Here is a 23532-nt window from a genome sequence, read left to right on the forward strand (position 1 = left end):
CCGTGTGGGGCTGGCAGTTTTAATCCCCATTTTACAGATGAGGAAATTGAAGCAAAGAGAAGTTAAGCAACTTGCCCAAGGTCACACAGCAGACAAGTGGCTGAGCTGGGATTAGAACCAGGTCCTTATGACTCCGAGGTCACTAAGCCATGCTGCTTCAGGATCAGCAAAAGCCACTCCTAAAGTCCCTCTAGATTGTAAACTCATTGTGGGTAGGGAATATATGTTATGTTGTGCTGTACTCTCCCAAGCACTTAGTACAGTGCTCTGCTCACAGTAAGCGCTCAATAAATATGATTGACTGACTGCCCCTACCAGCTCAGTGATCCTCCAGTTCTGGCATCAAAAAGGAATGGCCAGGCCCCTGGTCAACACTTGTGTAGGGGGAAGGGTGGGGAGGGGTCAAGGGCTGCCTGAGCCTGGCGGACACAGCTTGGCCTCTAGTGAAAGGGCTCTCACCTACGAGTCAATAAGGGCATGTGCCTCCTGGTCAGGTCAATCTCACATCTGGGCTAAGCAACCCCTGGCCCCCCATCCCTACCTCCCGGCTCCCATCCTCTGCTGTTCCTCACCCCCAAATCCTGTTCGACATCACCTAGTGCCCCTGTTTTCCAGTTGAGCAAAGTAAGCATGATAATGGCTATCTTTCCTCCCACCACCAAAGGCCCCTGCTCCCAGCATTCTCTGGGCCTGCTGGGCCACTGTAATTAAAGCTCCTACTGTGTGCCAGCCCCACTGCCTCCCCGGGAGGCTGGCACTAGCTTTCCACCATGCCATCGAGGAGACCCTATCCCACTGGTGGGAAAGAGAAAAACACTCCCAGAATGAGGCACATCTTGAAGACTCCATAAAACCCCAGGAAGACTGGTGACTGCTATAGTGGTCGCTGTGGCTGAGGGTGTGCTCCGTACTGAGTCCCCAGGAGCCTGAAATTCTGCTCCTCTAGCCCCAGCATCCTACTGATTTTGCTTTTATTTTGCTTGTTTGTGTCTATGTTTTAGGCTGTTTTGGTGTTTTATTGTTTCATCACTCATGATGTGTCTGTCTCCAGTTCCTTCTCTCCCACTTATCACAGACTGTGAGCCCCAGAATGAAGGGAACCATGGCCAATTCCACCCCTGCACACTTTTCCAGCACTTAGTACAGTGCTCTGTACACAGGAAGCACTTAATAAATACTAAATCCTACTCTCTCCTACTAAGACTGTGAGTCCCATGTGGGAAACTAGCTTCTAGCCCAGCACTTAGAAAAATGCTTGACACATAGTAAGTGCATAACAAATATAATAATGATAATAGTCATTATAATTATTGTATTATTATTCATTATTATAGTATTATTATTATAATACTCCTCTGCAGGCTCAGGCCACTACCAAGCTCCTTGGCAACTCCCCAAGTCCTCTCTGCCCTGGCCTGCCCTGCAGCTCCCCTGGCCCTGGCCACCCCCCAAGTCCTCCCCACCCCTGCAAGAACTGTAGTTCCCCTGTCCCCTGCTGCCACCCCGTCCTCTCCACCCCCACAGCCCCCTGGCTTCTGCAGTTGCCCCAGTCCTGTCCTCCCCGACAGGCCCTGCAGATCCCCCAGCCCGGATGCCCACCATGGTTCTCATCCTTGATGGGGAAGCAGAGGATGTTGCGGGTGCGGAAGCCAGTGCTGTCGTCTACCCCACGGTAGAACAGTGGGTGGGAGTAGGCATCCTTGATGTTGAGGATGGTGCCCGTGGTGGCCACATGGCCAGCGATGCCCTGGTCAGCCGGGATGCGGAACTCCTGGCTCTGAGGGCACAGTGAGGGGTGGGGATGGGCAGGCAAGTGGATGAGAGCATCAGAGGGTTAAGGTTGAATCCAGCCCTCAACCCCAGCCTCTTCGATTTACCCTTCTACCCTAGAAGACCCTTAACAACCCCTCTTGTGACCCCTCACTTCTGCTTCCATCTAGTAGTACTCTACCCCATCCTCTTCCATCACCCACCCAGGGACCCCTCCCCCACACACCACCCTCCTCACCCTCTTCTCCCTCCCCAGAGTGTCCAGTCCTTTTCACCCAGTAGCCCCCACCCCCTCCTCCCCTCTCCTCACAGAGTGCCCAGTCCCTTATCCCCAGCAGACCCTACCTCAGTTCCCCTCCCTCACAATAGAACACCCACTTCCCTCCCTGCACAGTGGCCCCCACCTCATCATCCACCACACCTCCATCAAACACTTTAGCCACCAGCTCATGGTTGAGTCTGTCCAACAGGAACACAGAGCATCTAGAAAACATGGCGGGAGTCAGGGGATTGGGTGGGATGGGAGTAACTCCTCTTAGATCAAGGCCTCTCCCTACAGGGTGGGAATTCCTCCTCTAAGAGGTCCATGGGGGTGGAAGGGGTGGACTGGGGTCCAGATCCAAGCACAGAGGGAGGCAGAGGCTCCTGGATCTGACCTACAGCACTTGAGGCCCAAGGCTGAACTGGACCATCCTAGGGAAATCTAGGGGCCTGAGGATGAGGCAGGACTGGAGGGGCAAGCAATGGAAGAGGGTCAAGGGCTGAGGCACCAGGGAAAAGAGGAGCAGGGGTTCTGGGAGGAGGGGGGCAGGGCCAGAGCTATTAGGGAGGAGGAGGAGGTAGGGTTGGAGTCATTCTGGGAGGAGGGGGACAGGGCCAGGGGCACCAACCAGGGAGGAGAGGGGTATGAGGCTGGGGGCACTTTCATGAAGAATCCTGCAACTCACATCTCTGCATTGCTGAGGTTTCTGGCCTCAGTGATGATCTCCTGCAGCAGCACTGACACATCATCTGTGGAGCAGAGAGAGGAAAGTGAGAGAGAAAGTGAGAGGCTGTGATGGAGGGGCAGGAGTGGACAGGGGACGAGGAGGAGTAGGGACAGAATGGCCTGGCAGACACTTTGGAGATACAGACAGTCATTCTTTAATTCATTCAGTCCATTTTTCCCAGGCGAAGGGCAAAGGTGTCAACACAACCAACCTGGTTCCTGGAATGGGGTATGTGGGGAGGCCTAGTCTGGCAGGTAGGATGCTAAGAGGGAGAGGTTCTTGGGGGACCCTACAATGCCTTCTCATTCTCCCCGTCCTCCCCGGCCTCCCAGTGTGATGGACACAGCAGCAAGGACACTCACCCAGGTGAGTGAAGAGGTTCTTGGCCACTTGCAGAAGAGCCTGTGGGAGACAGAAGACCCAGACCCTTCAGGCAGGACAGAACAGTCCAGAGGTCACTGGGGACATCCTCCTACCCCTGAGCCCTGACCGATGAGCTGAATTTTTCCCCTCACCATTGGATGGAAGGTTCCCCCAGAGTGGGGAAGGGGGCTTTCCGGGGTCATGTTCCCAGGAACTGGGTCTGGAGGGGAGTGACCCAGATGGACCTGGTCCCCAGAATTCCCACGGAGGAAATCAGGGAGCTAACAAGTTGACCTGGTGCCTCCTGCCCTGATCCACCTAGGGACCCAGAGGATACTAGATGAATAACCCTGATCTCTGTTTCCCTGAAAAAATACCCCACCTCCTCTGGCACAGCAGGTCCAAGGATAGACAATTCCCCATTATCCAGGGGCCCACCATCCAATGGTGGGTTATTTGGATCCTTGCCTTCCCCTCCCTGCATAAAGAAATGGAAGAAGCAACATGGCCTAGTACATTATTGGATACAGTATTGGCCTGGGAGTCAGAAGGACCTGGGTTCTAATCCTGTCTCCACCACTTAATCGTTGTGTGACCTTGGGCATATCACTTCACTTCTCTGGGCCTCACTTTCTCCATCTGTAAAATGGAGATTAAGACTGTGAGCCCCACTTGGGACATGGAATGTGTCCAACCTGATTAGCTTGTATAGGCCCCAGCGCTTAGTACAGTGCCTGGTGCATTTTAAGCACTTAAATACCATAAAAAAGTCGGTGGAGAAGGAACCAAAGATTGGTGGGGGGGCAATATTCTTTGCTGATAGCATCTTGGGGGGTTGAAGAGGATTGGGGGAAGGAGTTGAAGCGTTTGGATAACAGGAGGGTTTTTGCTCTATCTGTGATTCCAGCTGTTCAGACTCTCCTTGCCCCCTTGACCTGAGATAATGGGGAGTTACCTGCATCCTGACACCCCACTCTGTTCTGGGACGGAAACTGAGAGAGCTAGAGACCCAGCCCTTGTCAGGACCAAGATTCAGGCGTCTCGCCTCCCTGCCTGGGGGTCGCTTATCAATGAGCCTCGGGTGTGAGGATGCCCGGCTGTGAAACTCCCAAGGAAAGCAGCCGAAACGTCTCAGGTGGTCTCGGCTGGGATTTTCTGATGATCCCTTCCCCTGCTCTCACACTTGGACTGGCGCTCGGGATCCCTGCAGTGCACAATATGACCACTAGAGGGAGCGCACACATAGCCGGAGGGCAAAGCCTCGGAAAAACATTTTTAGTGGTGTTAGGCTCTTATTATGTGCCAGACACTATACTAAGCGCGGAAGTCGATATAAGCTAATCAGGTTGGGCACAGCCCCTGTCCCAGACGGGGGTCACAGTCTTGATCCCCATTTTACAGGTAGGGTAATTTAATAATAATAATAATAATGGTATTTGTTAAGCGCTTACTATGTGCAAAGCACTGTTCTAAAGCGCTGGGGAGGTTACAAGTTGATCAGGTTGCCCCATGGGGGGCTCCCAATCTTCACCCCCATTTTAAAGATGAGGTAACTAAGGCACAGAGAAGTGAAGTGACTTGCCCAAAGTCACACAGCTGAAAATTGGTGAAGCCGGGATTTGAACCCATGACCTCTGACTCCAAAGCCCGGGCTCTTTCCACTGAGCCACGCTGTGAAGTGACTAGCCCAAGGTCACACAGCAGACAAGTGGCAGAGCCGGAATTAGAACCCAAGTTCTCTGACTCCTAGGCCCCTGCTCTTTCCACTAGGCCACACGGCTTCTCGTGGAATTTCAGGCCATGCAGGACTTTACAGTGGGGTACTGGACTCAGGATTCCGGGACTCCTTGAGAGGTCATCTTATAATAATAATAATAATAATAATAATAATAATAATAATAATAATAATGGCATTTGTTAAGCGTTTACTATGTGCAAAGTACTGTTCTAAGTGCTGGGGGGGAGATACAAGGTAATCAGGTTGTCCCACATGGGGCCCACAGTCTTCATTCCCATTTTACAGATGAGGTAACTAAGACACGGAGAAGTTGAGTGACTTGCCCAAAATCACACAGCTGACAGGTGGTGGAGCCAGAATTAGAACCCACGACCTCTGACTCCCAAGCCCATGCTCTTTCCACTGAGCCACGCTGCTTCTCTTATCCATCCTTCTGCCTCTGGGCAGGCCCATACCATGACTATCTAGGGCAGAGAGCAGTCCCGTACAATTTTCAAGCCATTTTGTCTTATGTCATTCTAAACTGGTTAATCTGGGACTGAATTTGAATCTTTTATCAGCCCTGCTTCAGGCTAAGGCCGTAGCTTCTTGCTTGTCTCTTTTTTGGATCCTAGGGTGCCCAGGTGGATAGAACAAAGATGGGGATGCTCAGGAGGGCCAATGTGGGAGCCCAGTGCTGGGCAGGAGTCCCCGTCTCACCCCTGCCATTGAGCCAGGCTGGCAGTGGCCACAGCGCGCAAGGAGGTGGAGTGGACGATTGGGTCAGGGCGTGTTCCTGAAGCTCAGATCTCAGGGAGGCAGAGAGGCATGGGAAGACTGAGGTGATGTAGTCAACACTGGGGTCAGGGAGAGGTTGGGGCCACAATGAGAGCTGGGGTTCTCCAGGAGGCAAACCATCTCTTGGCTCTACTGCTGGACCCAGAGTTCTAGATTGGGTGGGCTCTGAGGCTGACTCAGGAGGGTATCGCTTGGGTCTGATGGCCTCCTGCTTCGAGTTTCCACTGAAGTTAGGGCAAAGTCAACAGTTAGACTTAAAGCTAGGAGAGGCCCAGGGTTGGGGTCAGAGACAGAGTCAGGTTCCTGTTCATTCATTCAATCGTATTTATTGAGTGCTTACTGTGTGCAGAGCACTGTACTAAGCGCTTGGGAAATACAAGTTGGCAACATATAGAGATGGTCACTACCCAACAGTGGGCTCATAGTTCGAGGAAGTTCGACCCGACAGGCCACTGGGGCAGAGAAATCACTGTCTTTGGGGTTCCCAGGCTGCCCTCCCCGCCAGGCCCTGAATGAACCAGTAAGGCAGGGAGTCAGACAAAACTGCTTGGATGGGGAAGCTGAAAAGTTGAGAGAGGGGCTGGCTGAGGGGTGCTGAGCCTAGGAAGTAGCTAGGGGCAGGAGACAGGGAGAGCAGGAAAGGGCAGGGTCTTGCTCACCTGGCATTCACACTTGAGCTTTTGTTCCTTCTGGAAGGCCAGAGTGCTCGTGAGCACTGTGGATGTGTAGCAGAAGCAATGGAGGATTTTGTGTTCATCCTCATCTGTGTACCTGGCAGAGGAAGAGAGAGACTGGGGCCAAGGGCTTGGGCATGGTCCCTGGGGGACCCAGCCAGGCATAAGGGTGCTTCTCGTCCAGGGAGAGAGAGGGCCTGCTCTGTGACCTGGAGCAAGTTGCTTAACCTCTCTGGGCCAACCTTTCCTCATCTGCTCCAAAGCAAGAATCCTCCAGCCCTTCCTGGATCCTGGGGGGAAGGAGAAACCTTGCCTTCCCCTGCCCTCTGTTCACGAGCATCAGGGCTGCTTGGTGGGGTGACAGGTGTCTGGGCCTGGAGGTGAGGGGTTTTTCTCCCCAAGCCTTCAGGGGGCTTGATTGTCCCACAATCCCAGCACTGATGGAACACTGGCCAGGGGAATCCTCCCCTTATAGTTCTGAGGCTAGAGAGTGCCTTTTCTGGTCATCCTCTGCTTTCAGCCCCTAAACTCTTCTGCCCTTCATGCTACTTCCTTCCTCAGACTCTGTTCCTGTGTCTCACAGACTCTCACCCCCAGAAAGAGTTCCCTGCTACCTCATCTCAATCCCCCTTACTGCAATTCCAGCCCATTTCTGCCCTCACTGGAGATTCTCTTTCTCTTTCACTCTAGTAGTTGGGCTTCCAAGAAACCCAAGAGGCCTTGAGATGGATGGTCTCTGGGTCCATCTTACCTCTTCACTGGGCCCCTGGCACCACAACTCACTGCTGCCTAGCAGCAACGTTATCACACTATGGATGGACTGCAAGCTCCTCTTGGGCAAGGAATGTGCCTTGTTTTTTCTCAAGCACATAAGCAGCAAATGTGTACTCAATAAATATCATTACCACCACCACCACCACCATATATCCCCTCAGTCCTAACTCCCCACCACAGACTGCCATTTTGGTGCTGTCCCAGCCCCTTAACTCACATTTCTCCTCCCTTTTTGTTGAAGGCGCAGGCCAAGGCGACCACCTGGGATGTGGCTCGGCTGATGACCGGCACACATAGCATGGAGAGGACCTCACATCCTAGCATGCTTTGCAGCTGCCTCAGCTCCTCCTGTGGAGAAAGCAGGAAGACAGAACTCAGGGGAGACAGAGCTGGACAGAGGCAGAGGGCAGGGAAGGTGGGTGTTTCTGCCAAGCCCTCCTCTCCTTCTAGACTGTAAGCTCAATGTGGGCAGGCAAAGTGTCTACCCAAATGTTATATTGTACTCTCCCAAACACTTGTCCACTGCTATGCACACAATAAGCATTCAATAAATATGACCGATTGATTGGTTGATTCAGAAGAGGCTAGCTGAGGCCTAGGGAATTGGGGAGATTAGAGCCCAGGCCTCCTCTGAATCCTTGTGGACAAATCCTGATGAGCCCAGGGCTAGTTAACCAAGCTCATATGCTTTTCTCCTGACAAGTGACCCGGCTCTCAGACAGCTCTCCAAGGAAGGGGGAGGGAGAAGAGGAGGTGGAAGTGCATTTTGGATTATTGGTGGATTTTCTTTATCCAGGTCTTCCCTCAGCAACCACAGGCAATTGAGCACAAGCTGCCATGCACATATGTTCTGCCCCAGGCTGCTCTGTTCCCACTGGGCATCTCCCCCTGGGCAGCCCAGAGGACTCCAAGCTGGCTCGGGCATGGGGGATAGTGGGACTCACCGAGCTGATGTCCTTCAGTGTGATGGATTTCTTCTTCTCCACTACATCCCCAAGGCGCCCAAATGTTAGCTGGAGGAGGGCAAGATGGGGGTGTGGAAGGGATATAGGCATCCGGCCCAGCACCTCCCAGGAAAAGGCTTGTCCCTGGAACGGGGCCTGGACCAGAGCTCCAAAATTCAATATCCCCTTCTACCCCCATGTTGAGGCCCTTGGTTTCTTCTGCCCACAACTTCCCCCACCCAGTCCCAGCATCTCCCTGCTTTCCCCGAGGTCAGCTAGTGGGTGGAAAGAGGGTAACATTGGAGGTCCCTCATCTCCGCATTTCCATGGCATCAGGGTCTCTGGCAATATAGAGGATGAGAAATAAGGAATGGACAGGGGCATGCTGGGAAAATCCCACCATGAGAGGCTCAAGCTGTGGTAGAAGGGGATGGAGGGGAAGAGGGGAGGGGAAGAGAAGGGAGGGAAGAAGTAGACCAACTCCCCTCCCCAATTCCTCGCTCCCCCAGCCATCCCTCCCTCTCCCCCATCCCCCCCAAGGGCAGGGGGCAGATTCTCACAGGAAAGCTGATCTCCTCTTCCAGCACCTTGTCCCCGATAACCTATTAATAATAATAGTAATAATAGTGACATTTGTTAACCCATGGCAAAAAGAAGATGAAGAAGATGAGAATAGAGCACAGATAGAGTGGACAGAACACGGGTCTGGGAGTCAGCTGTGTGATCTTGGGCAAATCCCTTAACGTCTTGGGGCCTCAGTTATCTCATCTGTAAAATGGGGATTTCAACTGTGAGCCCCATGTGGAAAATGAAGCTTGTATCAACCCCAGTGCTTAGCACAGTGCCTGGCACATAATAAGTACTTAACAGATACTATCAAAAAAAAGAGATGGGGAGGGTGGGGGTGGCAGTCTGAATGATTCTGAACGACCCCCTGTAGACTGTAAACTACAGTCTAAATTCCCTGATGGACAGGGAATGTGTCTTTAATATTGTTATATTGTGCTCTCCCAATAATAATAATAATAATAATAAGAAGAATAGGCATTTGTTAAATGCTTACTATGTGCAAAGCACTGTTCTAAGCACTGGGGAGGATACAGGGTGATCAGGTTGTCCCATGTGGGGCTCACAGTCTTAATCCCCATTTTACAGATGAGGTAACTGAGGCCCAGAGAAGTTAAGTGACTTGCCCAAGATCATACAGCAGACATGTGGCAGAGTCGGGATTCGAACCCATGACCTCTGACTCCAAAGCCCGGGCTCTTTCCACTTAGCCACGCTGCTTTGCTATGCACACAGTAAGCTCTCAATAAAAACAATTGACTGACTGACCACCCTATCTGCCCGAGATCCCATCTCCTTGAAAGATCCCTCCCGATCTCTCTTCCTTTTACTCTGCCCCGAGGGGTCTCCTAGTACCCACCTGGCAGGAGAGTTGATTGTTATCCTCTGACACCAACAGGAGGCAACAGCATGGCGACTGGGTTTCCTGCTGCAGCTGGGAGGGCAGAGGACGCGGGATGGCGGGGAGGGGGTGTCAGGTGGGTCAGGTCGATTCTGTTCATCTCCATTCCCCTCTCCCCGCAGCCTCCGACGCCATCATAGTCTAGATGGTCCCTAGGGCCTAGACCAGGATGGTTGGCAGCTAACTTCGGTGGCCGGAGCATGCAGGGGCCCTGGTGCTGGGGGTCAGAGAATGAGGGACTGTATAGGGGTATAGGTCTCAGGGATTCCATAGCGGGTAAGGGCGGGTCCTTACATGGTTGATGACTTTGAGCTGCAGGGAGGAGGCATCCAGGTCGTAGAGTTCACCTGTGGGAGTCGGACACAGTGAGAGCAGAGAGACAAAGGGAAAGGGAGGGAGAGGGCCATCCTCTGCCTGGCTCAAGGTCCTACACTCCCCAGCCCCCATCCGCCCCCCACCCCAAGGGCTAGGAGCCCACAATCTGCTCTTGCCCAGCTAGGTGAGAGCTGGGCAGTATAGGGAGCCTCTAGTCTCTAACCGGAGATGAGGGTGCGGCCAAACCGAGAGATCATTCCGGCCGACCCCCAACCTCCGGGAAGAATGGAGAGGGACCTGAAGATGCAGGAGACTCCCTTCCCCGAGAAGCAGCGTGCCATGCGCCCAGGAGCCAGAAGAACCCGGGTTCTAATCCTGACCACCACTTATCTGCTGTGTAAACTTGGGCAAATCACTTTACTTCTTGGGGACCTCAGTTACCTCAACTGTAAAATGGGGATTAGGGCTGTGAACCCCATGTGGGATAGGTACCTTCATTCATTATTTAATGGCATTTATTGAGTGCTTACTGTGTGCAGAATACTGTACTAAGCACTTGGGAGAGTACAGTATAACAATAAACAGGCACAATAAACGAGCTTACAGTCTAGAGTCCAACCTGATTAGCTTGTATCTACCCCAGCGCTTAGTACTGTGCCTGGTACATAGCACTTAACAAATGCCATTTTTTTAAAAAAGGAGGACGTGGGAGGGGGTGGGCAATGGTTCCCTGCTGATCTGCAGCCCCACCCCGCTTACCGCACAGCTGCAGGATCTTCTGGTCCAAGTCGCTGTAGGACCTACTGTCTCCAGGGGGGTCCGGCAGAACCAGCGATGTCCGGGATGGGCTCAGGGCTGGGCTGGCCTGAGGGCTGGGCCGGGGGGTCGGCTGGGGCTTCTGCAGGGCCCTGACCCGCCGCAGGGCCACCAGGATCTGCAAGGCAGGTGGAGAGGGGAACCTCAGGGTTTGGGGGGTGCGGGGGCAGAGGTTCTATCTATGGGTCTGCCCTGTCTCCCCCATCAGACTGTTGGCAGGGAGGCAGGCGGAGCAGCGGGGGCAATGACGTTGGTATTGAAGGGGATTACCCACCCCTTTCCCTGCCCTTTCGGGTCCCTTATCCAGCCCCTACCCCAGGTCCTGACTCACATGCTTCTCCAGCGCCTGCAGGCTCCGTTCATCTGCGTCGCCCAGCTGTCCACTGCGCACCTGGAAGACATGGACAAAGGGGCTGATGGACAGAGTGGCACGGCTCTGGTCTCCAAGACATCCAGAGACCGAAGGGAGCAGCGAGGGAATCCATGACCCACGGAATCTCCCGTTGCATCCCCTTCCATCTGGTCAGCACAATTCCCAGCTCCCTCAGCCCCCAGCCCTGCCTGAGACCTCACCCTGCAGCCCCCCAGGCCACTTCCATCCCCACCCTACTGATACAAAACCTACAAACACCCCTCCTCCTCTAGCAAGGCCAGAAACTGGCAGTGCATCAATCCTCAAAGATGGCTCCTGCACAACATTCTGGGGCTCAGAGCTGCTGGAGGTCATCCCCACCCCCATCTTTTTGTCCTCCATCCCTGACCCCAACCCCTTCTCAACCAGCTGCTGGGTGCAACTGCAGCCAGTTGGGAGGGAGCCCAGCCCAAGGTCTGGAGGGCGAGATGACAGTTCCAGGTTCCAGAGACAGAAAGAAGGCTGCCACTGCTGGGAGTAGTGAGTGGGGAGAAACAGGGGGCAGAGGGGTGTTGAGGAAGTGGAAGAGGGGACAGCTCTAGGGTCTGCTGGCTCCAATGGGAACCACAGAGATCTGGGTCTCATTGTCAAAGCTGGTGGTGAAGGGAAGGGAAGGAGAAGGAGTCCTTCTCGAGTGGGCAGGCCTATGTCCCAGCATGTTCCAGCATGCCTGCAGCATGCCCCTAGCTGGCAACAGGGAATTCTCTAGGGACAGGGGAATGTAATGTTGGCTAGATTGCAGGATGAGGGCATTCTGTTGGCTGATGAGCTTCCTTTAAATCCCTGTCTGATTTGTTTCCCAGAGAGGGTGCTTTGTCTACAAAATTTTCTTTGCTCCTAAAAGCGTTGTTATAATTCTCCATTCTGGCTTTGTCAGCCATTTCCCCATCTCTTCTGGCTGAGGGGGCTTTTCAGGGATAAGCTAGTGGTTCAGTGGCACAGAGACATGTGAGATTCACCACCAAAGCTTCACTCTAGAGTGATGGTTTTCCCTTCACTATCTCCTCCTCACTGCCATCTGCCACAAGGAGAGATAACAGGAAGATTCTCCCCATTTTATAGATGAGGAATTTGAGCACTAGAGAGGGTGAATGACATGCCCCAGGTCATCCAGAACCCAGGTCTCTTGCCTCTCAGCCCTATCCTCTCCCTACTAAGCCTTACTGCCTCTATCCTTGTATTTTGGAAGGGGGATGGGAAGACCAGGGAGGGAGGGTGAGATCTGGATGTGGAATGAAGCCTCTGTGCATTTGACCAGGAGCCCCACTAGACTGTAAGCTCATTAAGGGCAGGGAACATGTCTACAACTCCGTTATATTGTACTCTCTCAAGTGCCTCGTGCAGTTCTCTGCATACTGTAAGCACTCAGTAATACTAACACAATTAATTGACTGACTGACTGAGAGAAGCTGAATGAGCAGCCCAGCCCAGCCTTTCCCCACCTGCTAGGCCCTGGCACTTGTACACTGGCCTGTCATTTTCACACTTCTAGACTGTGTGGCCTCTTGCGCTTGTCTGCATCCACTTCTGCCTCTCTGGCTCCATCTTTGTCTCTCTGTCTGGTCTCTCTCAGTCCTGTCTCTTTCAGGTCTGTCTTCCTCCCTTTCCAACCAACCAGCTTACTGTGCTTTTATCTCCAGTCTCCCCATCCCCCCATTCCACTTGGAGTAACAGAAATTGTGGCCAGTTTATCCATTCAAGAGCCCCAGTGATAGACACTCTACTCTAGCCCCATTCAGTTCAGGTGCTACAGCACAGAAATCCAAAGTAGAAAACACTCCAGCCTAGAACCTTGCCCTGGCACACCCTCTAGTCTAGAACTTTTCCGTAATCCTTGTCAGATCAGGCACTCTGGTCTAGAACATTTGTTGAGGTGGGCACACTGACTGATCTAGAACCTTGCCAGGGCAAACATTTCAGTTTATAACCTTTGTTGGGGGAGGCACTCTGATCCTAGAACCTTGTCAGGGCAGGCACTCTAGTTTAGAATCCTGTTAGAGTAGACATATTAACCTAGAACCTTGTCAGGACAGGCAGGCCAGTCTAGAACCTTGTCAGAGCAGATAGTCAGCCTAGAACTCTGGTCTGCAAACCCAACTGGAAGCCCCCAGACAGCATTATCTTTTCCACTTGAAGTAGGAGTCATCTTAGAGCAATCAGGTTTCAAACAGACACTTCTGAATTCCCTTCTGTGGTTAAAGCCTCACACAAGGGGTTAAAAAGGGGCTTGGGGAATCAGAGGTTGTGGGTTCTAATTCTGGTTCCACCACTTGTCTGCTGTGTGACCTTGGGCAAGTCACTTAACTTCTCTGTGCCTCAGTTCCCTGTGACCATCTAGACTGTGAGCCCATTGTTGGGTAGGGACCGACTCTATATGTTGCCAACTTGTACTTCCCAAGCACTTAGTACAGTGCTCTGCACACAGTAAGTGCTCAATAAATACGATTGAATGAATGAATGAATGGGGATTAAGACTGTGAGCCCCACATGGGACAACCTGATTACCTTGTATCTACCTCAGCACTTAGAACAGTGCTTGGCACATAGTAAGTGCTTAATAAATACCATCATCATCATCAAAAAACTCAGTATCTGCTGCCAGGGAGGGGAAATTTGGGAAGTGCATAGAAACAACAAGGGGGGATAGAGGGCCTGGAGTTCTGAGGAGGAAAAGTGACCCTAGCCAGGCTGGTGATGAGCAGGGAAAGGAAGGAACAAGCTGGAATCCTGCCAGAGGTCAAGATTCCAGAAGATGATTTGGGGTTGGGACTGTAGCTTACAGAGCTTCAGGTCTGCAAGAGGGGGCACCATCAGAGAAGGAGTAGTGGAGGAGAGGAAGAAGTTGGGTAGGATGGGGGCAGTGAACCAGCCTTGGGTTGAGCCTTTGGGGTGACGTTGATTTTCATTGGAATCTTGGAACTATTGCTGCCTTGGGATCGGTGGATTGGAGGCTACATTGCCACAATCCAGGGGTAGGGGTTGCAGGGCAAGTGGGCAAGAGTAGGAAAACAACAATGAATCATGGGGAACTGTGGGGCTGTCCTGACCCAGGCTGTCCTTGCCCTTGCCTATTAGTGTCCCAGAGCCAGCTGAACTAGACCAGGGCTTGACTTGGGACCAATCGTAAACTTCGCACTCGCACGCTCTTTCCCAGGACATTCCCAGCCACTGGTTCATTCACTCATTCATTCAATCGTATTTATTGAGTGCTTACTGCATGCAGAGCACTGTACTAAGCGCTTGGGAAGTACAAGTTGGCAACATATAGAGACGGTCCCTACCCAATAGCAGGTTCACAGTCTAGAAGGGGGTGACAGACAACAAAATGTATTAACAAAATAAAATAAATAGAATAGTAATAGAATAGAATAGAACTGGTTCTGGGGCTACAGAGAGCCACCTGGTAACAGAACACCCCTACTTTAATGCAGCAATGGATCACATCACAAATCTGCTCCCTCATTCAATCTCCAGGTCAAGAAATGCCTAGTGCCCCTTCTTGCCCCTTGGTTCAGGACTGAGCTTCTGGGAAGGATTCCTAATTAACACCCAGGAGTCTCACCCTTGGCTCCCACCCTGCATAAGGAATGAAGAGCCCAGCCCCAGTTCATGAGGTGGGTCTCTTTCTGCTCTGCTCTTTACCCCATGGAAAGGGGGAATAGCAATAATAATAATTGTGGTATTTGTTAAGCACTTGCTATGTGCCATGGTAGATACAAGCAAATAGGGTCAGACACAGTCCCTGTTCCACATGGGGCTCATAGTCTTAATTCCCATTTTACAGATGAAGTAATGGAGGCACAGAGAAGTAAAGTGACTTGCCCAAGGCCACACAGAATACAAGTGTCAGAGCTGGGATTAGAACTCATGACCTTCTAACTCCTAGGCCCATCTCTATCCACTATCCATACTGCTTCTCAGTCTTAGGAGGGATGGGAACAGAGGCCAGAGCAAGAGAGATAGCTCCAGGCTTGGAGAGGCTTGTCTCAGGCCTGGATACTTTGACTCCAGAAGAATGGGAAGCAGTGTTGCCTAGTGGAAAGACCACTGACCTGGGAGACAGAGGATCACTTGTCTGCTGTAAGAACTTAGGCAAGTCACTTCATCATCAATCGTATTTATTGAGCGCTTACTGTGTGCAGAGCACTGTACTAAGCACTTGGGAAGTACAAGTTGGCAACATATAGAGACAGTCCCTACCCAACAGTGGGCTCACAGTCTAAAAGTCACTTCACTTCTCTGTGCCTCAGTGACCTCCTCTGTCAAATGGAGGATTGAGACTGTGAGCCCCATGTGGGACAGGGACTATGTTCAATCTGATTAGCTTGTATCTAAGGGCTTAGGACAGTGCCCGGCCCATAATAAGTGCTTAACAAATACCTGCCACCCATCCCAGGCTCTAGAGCATTTTGTCAAGAATGGGGTACTGGGAGGAATCGAGAGCAAAAGATCTATCATTTCAGAACTCCCCACATGGTCATTGCTCTAGATTGGAAGTCTAAGGCCTGAGGTTTGAAAATCTTGATAATCCTCCACCTGGGAGATGTTGTCCCAGCAGGCTTTTAATCCCCCTGCCACCTCGGTCAGCGATCCAAGAGAACCTCCAGGTTCATTCATTCATTCATTCAATTGTATTTATTGAGAACTTACTGTGTGCAGAGCACTGTACTAAGTGCTTGGGAAGTACAAGTTGGCGACATCTAGAGATAGTCCCTACCCAACAGCAGGCTCACAGTCTAGAAGGCGGGCTCACAGTCTAGAAGGGCTCACAGTCTAGAAGATAGATTTATGGAGTTGACTAGATGGTAAAAATTCTAAACTCCTGCCCTTACCCCAACACCATTAGAAAAAGCAGAGTTTGCCCCGGGAAAAGGAGATTTCCAGAGGAGACAGAAATGCAGTGGAGAAGGGGGAGCCTTAGGATCCCAGAATTCCTGGCTCACTGAAAAGAAAGAGACCTTGGAGTCCATCTGGCACATCCCCCAGTGGCGGGCAGGGCCACCATCAATGGCCAAGGAGAAGGTCAGAGCTGAAAGTTGGGGGGTGGGGACGCCTGCCATTTACAGAAAAACTGAAGCTTCTGGCTGACTGATTGCTGTTTGACTTGCAGAACAGAATGACCTACTTAGGGGAAGAGAACAAGAACATTGTGCATGCACGCATGCGCACACACACACAGAAACATAAAAACACACCAGACACAAATATAGCCAAAAAATAGGCCTTGACACGCTTGCACATTCATATGCATGCATGCACACAAACACAATCACCCACACTCGCACACTCACACCCTCTCATTCTTGAAAAGTGTTCAGGTTCCAGGTCCGACAGGGAGAAGGAGACAGTTCCTATCCAAGATGGATAGAGACTTTCCCACACTCCAAGGTGGGAATGGTCTGGGTCGGTGAAGGGACCGGAACACAGGCCCTGGTGCAAGGGAGCAAGGAGCTAACTGGGACAACTGGGTTGGAGAAGAGGAGGTTGAGGGGCTTCCAAAAGGATTATAACCTGAGGAGAGGAGATGGCCTATAGGGTTTCCTGACAGAGAGGGGTAGAGATGATGACTTCTGGCAGGCCATGGCTGGGGCTTTTTTAAAACCTAGAAAAAGTGGAGGGGGCGAAGGTTAAGGGGCCAAGGCAGGCTTTCAGCTAATTTTCCTAACCCTTCTAGCCAGGAGAGCCAGTGGGTGTGTGGTACAGTGGGAGGAAGGGGTACAGAGGGCTGACCTTCCAAGCCACAAATAAATCCTGCTGTTGGAGTGCCTGAGAGGAGGGTGTTGATGTAATCTAGGGGCCCAAAGATGGTTGGGAGGAGAATGAGAGAGGAGAACCATCTTGGCTCCTTCTCTCCAGGGAGCTGGGAGTGGGGAAGAAGCCAGGGCTGCAGGCCCCTCGAGGCACCACCTGGAATTTCCCAGGTTAGGGCTCCAAGCAGGGCTTCAATTTCATTCGCATGAATTTGTATTTATTTGCATGGGGTTGCCAGGGCAGGGTCGGGGGCAAGAGAAGCAGGTCCTGGCTCCTCCTGCGGAGATTTCCTGCCTTGGGATCCCCCCAGACCCTTCTCTCAGTTCCTCTCAACCCCTGGCCTGAGTCCAGGCCCAGATCCACTCTCTCCACTGTCACAGGCCAGGTGAGGAGTCTCGGAAGAGGGAACAGCAGCTGGAGGCTAGGGAGGAGGTCTGGGACTGAGAATCTGTGGGGTTCAGAGGCAGGTGGATGAACGCAAAGACCTTTGACATAGCCCCTCCAGGACGGGTCCAGTTCTGTATGATAGAGATTGGATAGCGGGAGGGAGAGGGTAGGAGGGGGTGCTGGTTAGGAGGACAGTTACCACCCTGGTTGGTGGGGGCCGGACACCAGGGTTCTTGCATTTTTCCCATCCCGTTAGACTTTGGCCCAGAGTGGATTTTTCAGATAATTAATAATAATAATTAATGCCATTTATTAAGTGCTTACTATGTGCAAAGCACTGTTCTAAGAGCTGGGGAGGTTACAAGGTGATCAGGTTGTCCCATGGGGGGCTCACAGTCTTCATCCCCATTTTACAGATGAGGTAACTGAGGCCCAGAGAAGTCAAGTGACTTGCCCAAAGTCACACAGCTGACAATTGGTGGAGCCGGAATTTGAACCCATGACCTCTGATTCCAAAGCCCGGGCTCTTTCCATTGAGCCACACTGCTTCTCTATCAGATCAGATTGGGATGGCCCCAGTTGGTTCAGGAGCTTAGTCCAGACAGAGTGAAGCTTGTCTGATCAAGAAGGAAGCTGGACATCCCTTGGGGAGGGAGCAGGGCAGGGGCTGGGGAGGGTGGGGAGGAGAGGAGCGGGGGGGGGGGGGGGGAAATGGTGAAATGCTTTGAATGGGACCCAGGCCCAATCTCAACCCAGGACGGGTCAGAGAGAGTAGTGTGGGCTGGACTCAGCTCATTCAGGACTCATTCAGGACTCATTCATTCATTCATTCAATCACATTTATTATTATTAATAATAATGGTATTTGTTAAGCGCTCACTATGTGCAAAGCACTGTTCTAAGCTCTGGGGAGGTTGCAAGGTGATCAGGTTGTCCCCTGGGGGGCTCACAGTCTTAATCCCCATTTTCCAGATGAGGGAACTGAGGCACAGAGAAGTTAAGTGACTTGCCCAAAGTCACACAGCTGACAATTGGCAGAGGTGGGATTTGAACTCACGACCTCTCACTCCAAAGCCCATGCTCTTTCCACTGAGCCACGCTGAGCGCTTACTGTGTGCAGAACACTTTACTAAGCGCTTGGGAAGTACAATTTAGCAACAAATAGAGACAATCCCTGCCCACAATGGGCTCAACACTGGGACCTCCTCAGGCCTCCCACCCAGGGGGCACTCAGGGAGAGGAAAGAAGCCAAGAACTTTGGATGGGGGGCTTCCCTGCAATCCATCACCCCCCAAGCTCCTCCCCATCTCTCCCTCCCTCCTGTGTCCACCCCCATCCCACCACACCACAGGGCTCCCCTCCCTCCCTCCTCTTACCAGGATCACGGCCACCACGGCTGCTTCATCCTTGTCCACCAGTGGAAGGATCAGCACTGGAGGAAGGGGAGAGAAGAATCAGTGGGAAGGGGAAGGGGCAGAAGGAGTTAGTGTAGAAAGGGAGAGGAGAAAGAAAAGTTGAAGGGGAGTGGGGAAAAAAAGGAGTCAATGGGGAGGAGGAGCAGGTGAGGGCAGAGGACTCTGGCCCTGGAGTTGAAAAGGGCGAAGACACATTCTAATCTTGCTGGCAGGGACTCTTTCAAGTGTCCCCACACAGTAGGTGTTGGATAAATGCTACTGCTACTGAATGAATACATGAATCTCAGGACCTTTACTGCCCTGGTTCTTTCCCACGGTGGGGAGCCCTGCTCCCAGGCTCAGATTGCCAGAGGGGGCTTGGAGCCAGGCCCCGAGAGGCCATAGACAGTTGATATGCCATGCTGTGGGGTGGGGGGGGGCAAGGGGGAGTCTAGAAGCAGGCATCCCTCTTCCTCTCAGGGCTTGGAGATCTCCCAGTGCTGGAGAGGCCGGGATCCTGGGTGGGGGCGGTGGGCTGAGGGGGAGGGAGAGAACAGGGGTGGGGGTCTGGACCAGGAGATTATATTTGAGGCAGGAATAGGGAAAAGGAGAGAGAGGCTTTTCCAGGCAGTGTGAGCAAGAAGCAGACCCTGCACTTAGATTTGCTCCCTTTTGTCACTGCTCCCTCAGCCCCACAGCATTTATGTCCATTTCAGCAATTTATTTTTTTATATTAATGTTGGGCTCCCCCCTCCAAGGATTGAAAGCTCACTGTGGGCAGGGAATGAGTCTACCAACTCTGTCATATTGTATTCTTCCAAGAGCTTAGTACAGTGCGATTGATTGATATGATATGATTGACTGAGGGACATAGAAAGCCACCTCCCCACCCACCCCTCGACCCCTACCTTGTCTGTCAGCAGGCAGTGGTGCAGTCAAGACCCCCATCTGCTTCTCCTGCAGCTCAGTGGGGGCCAGCCCATTGCAGGCCAGCCGTTTCTGGGTAAGGACAGCATCTCTGGAAGATCAGATCACCCACAGTCACAAGCTAAGACCCACCAGGGTCATTCCCAGGGGAGAGAAGTTCAGGAGAGCATGGGGTCATGGGCCCATCCTAACACAGCAAGAACAAGGACAAGGACAGGGTAACTGGGGTCCAGGTCCTAGGAATCAGGTTCCAGCCCCCCAACCACACACACACAGATATATGTGCAGTTGTGCTCAGGTCAGAACAGGGTGAGGTGTGACATTCATTCATTCATTTGTGACATTCATTCATTCATTCATTCAATCGTATTTATTGAGCACTTACTGTGTGCAGAGCACTGTACTAAGTGCTTGGAAAGTACAAGTTGGCAACATATAGAGACGGTCCCTACCCAACAGCAGGCTCACAGTCTAGAAGGGGAAGACAGGGAACAAAACATATTAACAAAATAAAATAAATAGAATAAATATGTACGAATAAAATAGAGTAATAAACACGTACACACATATATACATATATACAGGTGCTGTGGAGAGGGGAAGGAGGTAAGGTGGGGGGAAGGGGAGGAGGGGGAGAGGAAGGAGGGGGCTCAGTCGGGGAAGGCCTCCTGGAGGAGGTGAGCTCTCAGTAGGGCTTTGAAGGGAGGAAGAGAGCTAGCTTGGTGGATGTGCGGAGGGAGGGCATTCCAGGCCAGGGGGAACATGGCATGGAAGACACTGACCCATCCTTCCTGATGGGAATCAGAGCAGGAGAAAGCCAAGTCAGAAACATGGGAAAATTTCCAATCGGTCTGGGTGAGGGGTGGGTGGGGTGGTGGTGGTGGTGGTGTGTGTGTGTGTGTGTGTTAATAATAATTACTGTGGTATGCAGCCATGTTTGTCCCTGTGTCTGTGTGTTGGAGGAGGGGAGGGGCTGAGATATGGGATTAGAAACTACAGAATTATTTCTAGGGAAGCAGCATGGCATAGTGGATAGAGCACAGACCTGGGAGTAAGAAGGTCATGGGTTCAAATCCCAGCTCCGCCACTTGTCTACTGTGTGAACTCAGGCAAGTCACTTCAATTCTATGTGCCTCAGTTACCTCATCTGTAAAATGGGGATTGACAGTGTGAGCCCCATGTGGGACAGGGACTGTGTCCAGGCCAATTTGCTTGTACCCAACCCAGCTCTTAGTACAGTGCCTGGCACATAGTAAATACCATAATTATTATTATCATTACAGGATGAACCCAGCTGTCAGAGAGTCTAGAGGCTGCCAGTTCCCCTGCAGACCACAGGACTGCTGAAAACCAGGGCCCAAAAGCAGGGAGGGGGGTCTTCTTTGGCCTATATTTTTACTGCCAGGCAAATTTGTCACCTGGGATGCTTCCAGGGATGCCAGCAAGTGATAAACCCTCCCCCATCAGCCCACCTCTGCCCCTGACAGCCCTCTGCCAACACCTTCTGGTGGGCAGAAGGGAACCCAGGCCCAGAAGTGGGCAGCAGTTGACCAGGGGTTACACAGCAGACTAGGTAAGGGAGCTAGGCTTATCAAATATGATAAAACAACAAACATTTAAAAAAAGAACATCAGAGGGGTTCAAGAAGGATTTGCAAAAATTCATGAGTGAGCAGATGATGACTAACAGCCATTGGAAAACGTTTAGTACATATTTACTATTCTTTTTATTTTGTTAATGATGTGCATATAGCTTTAATTCTATTTGTTCTGACAATTTTGACACCTGTCTACATGTTTTGTTTTGTTGTCTGTCTCCCCCTTCTAGACTGTGAGCCCGTTGTTGGGTAGGGACTGTATCTATATGTTGCCGACTTGTACTTCCCAAGTGCTTAGTACAGTGCTCTGCACACAATAAGTGCTCAATAAATACGATTGAATGAATGAATGGGGGAGCTGTTGAATGTGGAAGAAAATGGTATTTGTCAAGTGCTTACTATGCATCAATCACTGTTCTAAGCACTGGGGGAGATGCAAACTAATCAGGTTGGGCCCAGTCCACGTCCCACATGGGGTTCACAGTTTTAAACCCCATTTTATAATAATAATCATTGCCGTATTTGTTAAGCACTTACTCTGTGCCAGACACAGTACTAAGCACTGGGGTGGGTACAAGCAAATTGGGTTGGACACAGTCCTTGTCCCAGATGGAGTTCACAGTCTCAATCCCCATTTTACAGATGAGGTAACTGAGGCACAGAGAAGTTAAGGGACTTGCCCAAGATCTACAGCCAAGTGGCAGAGCTGGGATTAGAACCCAGTTCCATCCTTACCTGGCTTCCCTACCAGACACTCAGCCCTTTGAGGGCAGGGCCATGACCATTATTCATCAGTGCCAACAGTTTGTGGTGAGGAGGACTCAGGCATGCTCTCACTCTGTCTGCAGGGGCAGCAGGGAAAGGTCTCAATCAGGCAGGGACCAGCTGTCTACGGGACCAAGGACTTTGTTCCTTGCCAGGGTGGAGAATGTCTATCTTTTTCGCTCCAGGATCCCCGGGCCCCAGCTGTGGGCCAACTTGCCTGGGGCTAATTACCCAGCTGGCACCTTGATGGAAATGTCACTCTTGCCTGATTAATTGTCCTGGGGCTGCTTGCTCCCCACCCTCCCTGCCCTCTTAGTGATGGGTCTGAAACCACCTGGGCTGAGCTGATTGAAGTGGCAGGATTCTGCAGGAAGGGGGAGTGAACCAGGGGATACAAGGTGAGGGAAGTACTTTGCAGAGATCAGACGGGAATACAGGAGGAATGGAGAGACTGGAAAGAGGGGAAGTAGAAGAAATAGTTTTTCTGGAATGTTTGGGCCATGTGACATCTACCCTTCCCCCAGTTCTTCATTTGGGAGATGGGGAGGCCAAGACACAGATGATAATAATCATTATTAATAATAATATTACAGAGAGGATAAGAGACCTGCCTGGCAACAAACAGCATTTCAGTGTGGAATGAGAATTCGAACCCAGGAGTCCTGGTCTCCAGGATTATAAAGCTGCTCTGGAAAGATGGTGGAATAGGGGAACAGTGGAATTACCTTTCCTGGGGGCAGGGAGTTCCCACTGCTGGGAAGACTTTGTAGCAGACCTCCCTGGAGGCAGAGGGATGGACAGCACGACCTCTGGGACTGCCCTACAGTTAAGGGACACGAACTAGGAAACCACCAGAGACTGGATATCCTGCTCAAAAGCCTCACCTGCCAAAGTCTCATTAATAGCATCACCATGATGGGATTGTACTGGACACCTTAATCATGCTGAGTACTGTATTGGGCTCCTAGTGGAGGCCAAGTATTGAACAATATGTCTGGTGCCAAAGAAAAACCTTCCCTTGACCCCATGACTCCCTCCAGTTGTCTTCCCATCTCCCTCCTATCCTTCCTCTCCAAACTCCTTGAGCGAGTTGTCTACACCTGCTGTCTCAAGCTCCTCTCCTCCAATTGTCTCCATGACCCCCTCCAATCTGGCTTCTGTCCCCTTCACTCCACAGAAACTGCCCTTTTAAAGGTCACCAATGATCTCCTTCTTGCCAAATCCAGCAGCCTCTACTCCATCCCAATCCTTCTTGAACTCTCAGCTGCCTTCAATACTGTGGACCAACCCCTTCTCCTGGAAACGTTATCCAACCTCAGCTTCACTGATACTGTCCTCTCCTGGTTCTTTTCCTATCTCTCTGGCTGCTCATTCTCAGTATTCATTCAATTGTATTTATTGAGCACTTACTGTACGCAGAGCACTGTACTAAGCACTTGGGAAGTACAAGTTCTTTCACAGGCTCCTCCTCACCCCATAACTGTGGGTGTCCCTCAAGGTTCAGTTCTGAGTCTCTTATTTTCCAACTCTACCCACTCCCTTGGAGAACTTATTTGCTCCCATGGTTTCAGCTGCGACTTCTATGCAGATGATTCCCAAATCTACATTGGGAAAAGCATTACTTCTCTCTCTCTCTCTCTCCAGTCTTGCATTTCCTCCTGCCTTCAAGAC

The 23532-nt window shown here is 51.6% G+C and overlaps 1 protein-coding gene across 1 annotated transcript in view; it reads right to left on the reverse strand.

Moving 5' to 3' along the window:
- Positions 1 to 23532, reverse strand: part of PDE2A (phosphodiesterase 2A) — a 156104-nt gene that overhangs the window by 16577 nt on the left and 115995 nt on the right. The window contains exons 5-18 of the mRNA XM_038766628.1: positions 19481 to 19590; positions 18555 to 18610; positions 10960 to 11019; positions 10572 to 10746; positions 9792 to 9844; positions 9456 to 9530; positions 8590 to 8631; positions 8030 to 8098; positions 7303 to 7433; positions 6297 to 6408; positions 3122 to 3161; positions 2718 to 2781; positions 2175 to 2253; positions 1600 to 1777 (exon numbers count right to left, since the gene is read on the reverse strand). Of these exons, the coding sequence (XP_038622556.1) occupies positions 1600 to 1777; positions 2175 to 2253; positions 2718 to 2781; positions 3122 to 3161; positions 6297 to 6408; positions 7303 to 7433; positions 8030 to 8098; positions 8590 to 8631; positions 9456 to 9530; positions 9792 to 9844; positions 10572 to 10746; positions 10960 to 11019; positions 18555 to 18610; positions 19481 to 19590 (1244 nt within the window). The remainder of the gene's footprint in view (positions 1 to 1599; positions 1778 to 2174; positions 2254 to 2717; positions 2782 to 3121; positions 3162 to 6296; positions 6409 to 7302; positions 7434 to 8029; positions 8099 to 8589; positions 8632 to 9455; positions 9531 to 9791; positions 9845 to 10571; positions 10747 to 10959; positions 11020 to 18554; positions 18611 to 19480; positions 19591 to 23532) is intronic.

Source organism: Tachyglossus aculeatus, chromosome 2 (genome assembly GCF_015852505.1).
Source record: "Tachyglossus aculeatus isolate mTacAcu1 chromosome 2, mTacAcu1.pri, whole genome shotgun sequence".
NCBI classification, from domain to species: domain Eukaryota; kingdom Metazoa; phylum Chordata; class Mammalia; order Monotremata; family Tachyglossidae; genus Tachyglossus; species Tachyglossus aculeatus.